Here is a 9,904-nt window from a genome sequence, read left to right on the forward strand (position 1 = left end):
AAATTAATTTTTTCTTTAAAAAATTATTTATCTTTATGTGAAAATGTAACTATTATATGATTGATTAAAAATTAATCGTTTATATTGGTTAAGTTGGAAAATAGTTTGTTTTTTTTTGTATAGAACATTAAGCTTCTTGGTCAAAAATTCACCTTTTCCCTTGAAAATTTAACAATTTTGTTGAAAATTCGTTATTTTGTCTTGTTCAATTGGCGAATTTAATGTTTCGCGGCGAAACATTAAATTCGCCAATTTCTTCCGTTTCTTTCAAATGGGGATCGAGATATAAATAGAAGACCACCGAAGTCTTCCGAAGCTTTCAGATCGGCAATCATCGTACAGCAGAAAACCGAAGTCGAATCGTGCATTTTCGGCTTACACACGAACTCACAGTGGTAATCATGCACCTTCTTTTTTTACCTTCTTTTTATATATAGGAAAAAAAATGTGAATTGTACCTTCAACATCGAGCATGATCATTTCATGGGGCTGTGAGACACCATCCGGCATACTGAAAAAATGTATCCCAGAGTCAACAGCGATAAAACCAACTTGCATTCTCCCATCGCCCGGCATTTTCGAAAGTTCTTCCCCAATTGTTTTGCAAACAATCGACAAATATCCACTTTCGACGGCGAGTCTCGAGACGTCAAAAACGAAAAGGTAAACAGCAGGCTGCGGCGGACGGAGCTAACAAAAAATTAATAATATCGCTTTTCAAAGAGAGAAAAATCAAAGGGAAACTTTAATTCTAGAGGGAATTTTAATTGACAATTATATAACCTGGATTACAAATTTCAAGTAGAAAGGATAAATACTAATTTTATTAGACTGAATTTCAATCTAAGGAAACTTGAGGAAAATCAATTTTTTAAATTTAATTAATTAGTGAATAAATTGTCAATATTTTTTATAATAAATATAATATATAAATGTATAAATAAAATATAAATGTAATATAATTTTGTAATATTACAGCTTGGATTCTAGCATGAAGGTTGAAAGTAAAATAATAATTTTGTTTAACTGAATTTTAATTTGAGAAAACTTGATCAAAATAAATTTAAACCATTTAATTAATTAGAGAATAAATTTTCAGTATTTTTTATATTAAAAATAATATATGAATGGATGAATAAAATATAAATATAATATACTTTTTTAATATTTGCTGATATTAATATAATTTTTTAATATTAAAATTTGGATTCTAACATGAAGGTAGAAAATAAAATAATAATTTTATCAAATTAAATTTTAAAGAGAAAAAACTTGAGGGAAACATTTAAAAATGTTAATTAATAGAAGAAAAATTTTTCAATAACAATCTTACAACTTGGATTCTAGCATAAAGGTGGAAAATCAAATAATATTTTTAATCTGAGGAAACTGAAGAATAAATTTTTAAAATTTGATAATTTAGTGAATAAATTTGCAATATTTTTAATAAGATATATAATATATAAATTGATGAATAAAATATAAATGTAATATAATTTTGTAATATTACAGCTTGGATTCAAGTATGAAGGTTGAAAGTAAAATAATTTTATTTAACTGAATTTTAATTTGAGAAAAATTGAGAAAAATAAATTTAAAAAATGTAATTAATTAGAGAATAAATTTTCAATATTTTTTATAATAAATATAATATATGAATGGATGAATAGAATATAAATATAATATACTTTTTCAATATTTTTGTTAATATTAATACTATTTATTCAATATTATTAAATAAATGTATACATAAAAGATAAATGTAATATAATTTTTCAATATTAAAATTTGGATTCTAACATGAAGGAAGAAAATAACACAATAATTTTATTAAATTAAATTTTAAAGTGAAAAAATTTAGGGAAAAAATTTAAAAATGTTGATTAATAGAAAAAAAATCTTCAATGACAATGTTACAGCTTGGATTCTAGCATAAAGGTAAAAAATCAAATAATATTTTTAATCTGAGGAAACTGAAGAAGAATAAATTTTTAAAATTTGATAAAGTAGTGAATAAGTTTTCAATATTTTTAATAATAAATATAATATATAAATAGATGAATAAAATATAAATGTTACATAATTTTTTAATATTAAAACTTGGATTCTAACATGAAGGTAGAAAATAAAATAAGAATTTTATTGAATTAAATTTTAAAGAGAAAAAACTTGGGGAAAAAATTTTAAAATGTTCATTAGTAGAAGAAAAAATTTTCAGTAAGAATGTTACAACATGGATTTGAGCATTAAAGTAGAAAGAAATATAATAATTTTACTTAACTGAATTTTAATTTAAGCAAACTTGAGACAAATTTAAAAATTGAGTTAAAAGATTATGTGTTTTGTTGAAAATCCAACAAGTTTGTTACAAAAATGATCCATTTTTTTGGAAAATTTTCCTTTTCTAGTAGAAAATTAATCTTCTTCGTTGAAAATGTAAGTATCTGGTTAAAAAAATTATCTATTTTGTTGGAAATTCATTTTTTTATAAAAAATATAATCTTCCTAGTTAAAAATTCATCTATTTGGTTAAAAAATTATCTCTTTTGTTGAAAATTCGTTTTTTTTTTTAAATAGAAAATTAATCTTCTTAATAGGAAATTCATGTTTTTGGTTGAAAATTCAACTATTTGGTTTGAAAAAATGTCTCTTTTGTGGAAAATTCTTTCTCTTTGGTAGCAAATCGAATTTTTGTTAGCGAATTAAACCATTTTGCAGAAAATCTGTTTTTTTTTTTAATTGATAATTAATTCTGATTGATGAAAATGTTATATTACTACTCCACATGTGGTTAAAAATTTATATATTTTTTTTAATTTAAAAATTCAACTATTTGATTGAACATTTATCTATTTTGTTGAAGATTAGCTTTTTTATAGAAAATTAATATTCTTAGTTGAAAATTCAACTATTTGGTTTAAAAAATAATCTATATGTTTGACAATTCGTTTTTTTTTTATAAAAAATTATTCTTCTTATAGTTGAAAATTCAACTATTTGGTTCAAAATATAATCCATTTTATTGAAAATTCGCCTTTTCTGGTAGAAAATTAATCTTCTTAGTTGAAATTTCAACTATTTGGTTTAAAAAATGATCAATTTGTTTGAGAATTCTTCTTTTTGGTTGAAAATTCAACTATTTATTTTTTAAAAAATGATCAATTTTGTTGGAAATTCGTTTTTTCTTGTTGTTGTTTTTTATAAAAATTTAATCTTCTTAGTTGAAATTTCAACTATTTGGTTTAAAAAATGACCAATTTGTTTGTAAATTCTTCTTTTTTTTATAGGAAATTAATTCTGTTTGTAGAAAATTCAACTATTTGGTTAAAAAAATTATCTATTTTGTTGGAAATTCGATTTTTTATATAAAATTAATCTTCTTGGTTGAAAATTAAACTATTTGGTTTAAAAAACGATCGATATGTTAGACAATTCATTTTTTTTTATAGAAAATGAATCTTCTTGGTTGAAAATTCAACTATTTTGTTAAGAAAATAATCCATTTTGTTGAAAATTCGCCTTTTCTGGTAGAAAATTAATCTTCTTAGTTGAAATTTCAACTGTTTGGTTTAAAAAATGACTAATTTGTTTGTAAATTCTTCTTTTTTTAATAGAAAATTAATTCTCTTTGCAGAAAATTCAACTATTTGGGTAAAAAAATTATCAATTTGTTTGAAAATTCTTCCTTTTTGTACAGAAAATTAATTGCCTTTGTAGAAAATTCAACTATTTGGTTAAAAAAATTATTTATTTTGAAGGAAATTCGTTTTTTTTTTAATATAAAATTAATCTTCTTGGTTGAAAATTAAATTATTTGGTTTAAAAAATGATCGATATGTTTGACAATTCGTTTTTTTTTATAAAAAATTAATCTTTTAGTTGAAAATTCAACTATTTTGATAAAAAATAATCCATTTTATTGAAAATTCGCCTTTTCTGGTAGAAAATTAATCTTCTTAGTTGAAATTTCAACTGTTTGGTTTAAAAAATGACCAATTTGTTTGTAAATTCTTCTTTTTTTTATAGAAAATTAATTCTGTTTGTAGAAAATTCAACTATTTGGTTGAAAAAATGATCTATTTTGTTGGAAATTCGATTTTTTATATAAAATTAATCTTCTTGGTTGAAAATTAAACTATTTGGTTTAAAAAACGATCGATATGTTAGACAATTCGTTTTTTTTTTATAGAAAATGAATCTTCTTGGTTGAAAATTCAACTATTTTGTTAAGAAAATAATCCATTTTGTTGAAAATTCGCCTTTTCTGGTAGAAAATTAATCTTCTTAGTTGAAATTTCAACTGTTTGGTTTAAAAAATGACTAATTTGTTTGTAAATTCTTCTTTTTTTTAATAGAAAATAAATTCTCTTTGTAGAAAATTCAACTATTTGGTTAAAAAAATTATCAATTTGTTTGAAAATTCTTCCTTTTTGTACAGAAAATTAATTCCCTTTGTAGAAAATTCAACTATTTGGTTAAAAAAATTATTTATTTTGAAGGAAATTCGTTTTTTTTAATATAAAATTAATCTTCTTGATTGAACATTAAATTATTTGGTTTAAAAAATGATCGATATGTTTGACAATTCGTTTTTTTTATAAAAAATTAATCTTATAGTTGAAAATTCAACTATTTTGTTAAAAATAATGATTTATTTTGATGAAATTTCGCCTTTTCTTGTAAAAAATTAATCTTCTTAGTTGAAATCTCAACTATTTGGTTTAAAAAATGACCAATTTGTTTGTAAATTCTTCCTTTTTGTATAGAAAATTAATTCTCTTTGTAGAAAATTCAACTATTTGGTTAAAAAAATGATCTCTTTTTTTGAAAATTCGTTTTTTTTTATAGAAAATGAATCTTCTTAGTAGAAAATTCGTTTATTTTATATAAAATTAATATTCTTGTTTGAAAATTAAACTATTTGGTTTAAAAAATGATCGATATATTTGACAATTCGTTTTTTTAAAATAGAAAATGAATCTTCTTAGTTGAAAATTCAACTATTTTGTTAAAAAAATAATCCATTTTGTTGAAAAATCGCCTTTTCTGGTAGAAAATTAAGCTTCTTAGTTGAAATTTTAACTATTTGGTTTAAAAAATGACCAATTTGTTTGAAAATTCTTCCATTTTGTATAGAAAATTAATTCTCTTTTTAGAAAATTCAACTATTTGGTTTAAAAAATTATCTATTTTGTTGGAAATTCGTTTTTTTATAAAAAATTAATTTTCTTATAGTTGAAAATTTAACTATTTGGTTAAAAAAATTATCTATTTTGTTATAAATTCGTTTTTGTTTTTTTTTAATAGAAAATTACTCTTCTCGGTTGAAAATTCAACTATTTTGTTAAAAAAAATGATCCATTTTGATGAAATTTCGCCTTTTCTGGTAAAAAATTAATCTTCTTAGTTGAAATCTCAACTATTTGGTTTAAAAAATGACCAATTTGTTTGTAAATTCTTCTTTTTGTATAGAAAATTAATTCTCTTTGTAGAAAATTCAACTATTTGGTTAAAAAAATGATCTCTTTTGTTGAAAATTCGTTTTTTTTTTTTATAGAAAATGAATCTTCTTATGAGAAAATTCAAACATTTGGTTAAAAAAAAATCTATTTGGTTGGAAATTCATTTATTTTATATAAACTTAATCTTCTTAGTTGAAAATGAAACTATTTGGTTCAAAAATTAATCAATTTGTTTGAAAATTCTTCTTTTTTAATAGGTAATTAATTTTTTTTGTAGAAAATTCAACTATTTGTTTTAAAAAATTATCTATTTTGTTATAAATTCGTTGTTTTTTATAAAAGATTATTCTTCTTGGTTGAAAAATCAACTATTTTGTTAAAAAAATGATCAATATGTTTGAAAATTCTTCCTTTTTGTATAGAAAATTAATTCTCTTTGTAGAAAATTCAACTACTTGGTTAAGAAAATTATCTATTTTGTTATAAATTCGTTTTTTTTTATAAAAAATTATTCTTGGTTGAAAATTCAACTATTTTGTTAAAAAAATGATCAATTTGTTTGAAAATTCTTCTTTTTTTATAGAAAATTAATTTTCTTAGTTGAAAATTGAACTATTTAGTTTTAAAAAATGATCTTTTTGTTTAAAATTAATTTTGTTCTCGAAAATTTGACTTTTTTAATTCGAAAATAGTGTATTTAGTGGCGTTTTTTCTTCCAAATAGTAGAAAAATAGTGTCATTATTTAAAATATGTGTAAAATAGTGTTAATAATGTCGTGAGTCTGAGGCCTCTAACAAGTTTACAACTTGGATTCTAGCAAAGGTATAAAATAATATAATAATTCTATTAAACTAAGTTTTAATCTAGAGAAACTTGAGAAAAAATAATTTTAAAAATTAATTTATTATTAAGACAGTCCATTAAATTCAAAATCCCGAACAAATTAGTTTAAATTTAAAATAATAATAATAATAAACTCACCATATATTCGCTGGGAGCGATAAATTCGATCGTGCTGGTTTTAACTTCCGGTCTACGAGAAGGATCGCCGTACGATTTGGTGGCTGGATCAAATTGGAATTCATCCGGAACTGGAAATAATATTTAAGATACATTTTCAAACAAATTATTATTATTATTATCATTACTTTTTATCATCTTTATGGTTACTTGATTAAATTTAAAAAAAAAAAACTTTCTTATTTACTTTTCCTTAAAGTCATTTTCTTCCCTTTTCTCACTTTTTAAATTAAAAACAAAACTAAAATTTATAATTTTATCGTTTGAAGTTTCACCTCTTTCTTTAAAAATTTTACCATTTTGTTGACATTTTTTTCTTTTATTTTCATTTTATTTTTCGTTAAAAACTGACTTTTTTCGTTAAAAACTGAATTTTTCGTTTGAAAATTCAGCTAATTTTTTTAAAAACTCGTTATTCTTTTCTCGAAAATTGATTTTTTTAGCTGAAAATGCGGGACTGAAAAATCCACAACATTGTAAAATTCCCTAATTAGAAAATTCTGGAATAATAAAATTTGCAAATAATAAAACTGCCGTAAAATAAAAATATCGAATTGGAAAATTCCCGAAACTAAAAAACGACAATTTTTTATAGGTATATTTTATTGAATACAAATAAAATAATGAACTATTATTTTTAATTTTTAATTTCGGGAATTTTCCAATTTCGTATTATTTTAAACTGCCGTGAATTTTATTATTCGAGAATTTTCCAATTCGGTATTTTTAAATTTTCGGCAACTTTATTATTCGCGAATTTTAATATTTGGGAATTTTCCAATTACGCATTTTTATTTCTCGGCAATTTTATTATACGGGAATTTTATTTTTCCGGATTTTTTAAGTCGTTCCAGAAAATTGCTGACTTATAAAATATCGAAATTGTAAAATTCCCGAAATTGAACATTAAAAATAATTTTTTTAAATAACATTTCGTTATTGTATTGGTAACCAATCAAATATATTTATAAAAAAATTCTTATTGTTTGATTTCGGGAATTTTTCAATTTGGATATTTTATAATTCGGCAATTTTATTATTCGGGAATTTTCCAATTCGATAATATTATAAACTGTCGTGAATTTTACCTTGTTTGCAAATTCATTTATTTTGGTTAAAAATTCATTTTTTTGTTGTTGTTAAAAACTCCAATAGTTTAAAAACTAAGAGTAATTAATTTTTTGAAATTGAAAATTGAAAATTGAACAATTGAAAATGCAACTATGTGTTTGATAATTTATCTTTTTTTTTAAACAATTCTTCTTCTTGTTAGTAAATTCCTTTACTTTGGTTAAAAAATCATTTCTTTGGTTAAAAATTGAAATACTTTAAAAAAATTTCATTACTATGGTAAATTTTTTTTTAGTTGAACATTCGACTTTTTGGTAGAAAATTCATTTTTTTTTTGTTTGAAAATATTTTACTGAAATTTGTTATAAATAATTTTTCAACTTAAAAATGAAGTATTTTTTTTTAAATCACTTTTTTGCTTAAATTCAACACGTTTTATTTAGTATAAAAATCCTTTCAGTCGAAAAATCATTTTTCAGTTGAAAATTTAACTAATTCCAAAAAATCGTTTTTTTTTTCGAACGTTGATTTTTTTAAGTTGAAAATATGTGTTTGAAAATTAATATATTGTTTTAAATTCTTCTAGTTTGCAAATTTATTTATTTTTGATAAAAATTCTATTTTTTGTTGTTGTTAAAAATGTATTAATTTTTATTATGAATTCATATACTTAAAAAACTTTTAAATTATTTTGTTAACAAATTTTCTTTTTTTTTTTAGTTCAAAATTCGACTTCTTGGTAGAAAATTAATTTTTTGTTTTGAAAATTCATTATTTATTTTAAATTTGCCTTTCTTGTTTGAATTCAATTTTATTTCAATTAACATTAAAAACTTTTAAGTAGGAATATCAACTACTCAATTTTTCGTTGAAAATTCGTCTATTTTGGCTGAAAATTAATATTGGTACTGAAGAATTAATGTTATTGGTCTAATAATCATTTTTTGGTTGGAAATTTAACTAATTTAAACAAAAGATTGTTTTCCTTTTCCCGAAAATTGATCTTTTTTTTTAGGAAATTATTCTTTTTGTTTGCAAATTCATTTATTTTGGTAATAAATTCATTTCTTTATTTCAAAATCAAACATTTTTTTTATAAATAATTTTTCAGGTTAAGAGTTAAGCATTTTATTTAAAATTTCTTTTTTTTTTCATTGAAATTTTAATGTTTATGATTTAATATGAAAATCTTTTTTCCTAAGAATATCGATTATTCAATTTTTCGTTAAAAATTCATCTTTTTTTAGTGAAAGTTATACTAATTTGTTAGAAAGTAATTTTTATTTTGTTAAATATTTATTACTTTAGTTGAAATTTCATCTCTATGAATAAAAATTGAACTATTCTACTGAAAAATTCGGTTTTTTTTTTAAATAAAAATTAATGTTTTTAACAGAAAATTCCATTTTTTTAAATTTAAATATTTTACTATTCCTTTTTTTTAATTAAACCATTTTATAGAAAATTCGTATCTTTTGCAAGAAAATTCAACAATTTAATTAATGCATTTTTCTTTCTAGATTAATTTTTTTTTTGCTTGAAGATATAATTATTCTATTGTTAATGTATTTTTTTGGTTTTGGTAGGAAATTAATCTTATTGTTTAAAAATTTAACTACTTAGTTAAAAGTTAATATTTTTTGTAGAAAATTCGTTTTGTTTGGTAGAAAATCGTTTTCTTGTTGTTGTAAAATTCAAGTGTTTTCTTAAAAATGTATCTCTTAATTAAATTAAACTGTTTTTTATTTTTCATCAAAATTTTAACTATTACACTTTTTATTGAAAATTAAAAAAATTGTTCAAAATTTCATCTTTTGGTCTCACAATCCGCTTTTTTTAAATTAAAAAGTAAAAAATTTAACCATTTTGTAGAAAAGCAGTTTTTTTAAATTGCAAATTAATTCTGCTTAATTAAAATGTCACTGCTCTACATTTGTTTACTATTGCCTATAAAATGGTGAGAAAAAAAATCATGAATTTTCAACCAAAAATCAATCTAAAGCTACTTTTACAACTGCAAAATAGTTTTTATTTAATTTTATATTGCAATTTAAATTGGGTTTAAACAAAAAATTAAAAACTCTTGCAAAAAATTCACTGACTTCAAAAAAAAAAATGCCCACTGAAAATGCGGGTCCTGAATAAGGTTAAAAAAATGGGTCAACGTTTTCAGTAGAAGAATATATTCAGTAAAATTTATTACCATAAATTTTTTTTAAACTAAAGAGTGTTTTTAATTTGGGCCCATGCTTATATTTTTATTGATATTTAGTACAATATTGTACTAACTTTTCTAAAAATATTTGCAAATAAAAAAATGGGTCAATATTTAAAAATGAAAAAATGGGGC

At 21.0% G+C, this 9,904-nt stretch overlaps 1 protein-coding gene across 3 annotated transcripts in view; it reads right to left on the minus strand.

Annotated features, from left to right (window-relative positions):
- Positions 1–9,904, minus strand: part of LOC117182273 (protein transport protein Sec24A) — an 82,959-nt gene that overhangs the window by 46,348 nt on the left and 26,707 nt on the right. For all 3 annotated transcript variants that reach the window (XM_033375428.1, XM_033375509.1, XM_033375591.1), the window contains exons 8-9: positions 6,445–6,554; positions 459–690 (exon numbers count right to left, since the gene is read on the minus strand). In XM_033375428.1, the coding sequence (XP_033231319.1) occupies positions 459–690; positions 6,445–6,554 (342 nt within the window). The remainder of the gene's footprint in view (positions 1–458; positions 691–6,444; positions 6,555–9,904) is intronic.

This window comes from Belonocnema kinseyi, chromosome 1 (genome assembly GCF_010883055.1).
Source record: "Belonocnema kinseyi isolate 2016_QV_RU_SX_M_011 chromosome 1, B_treatae_v1, whole genome shotgun sequence".
NCBI lineage: Eukaryota > Metazoa > Arthropoda > Insecta > Hymenoptera > Cynipidae > Belonocnema > Belonocnema kinseyi.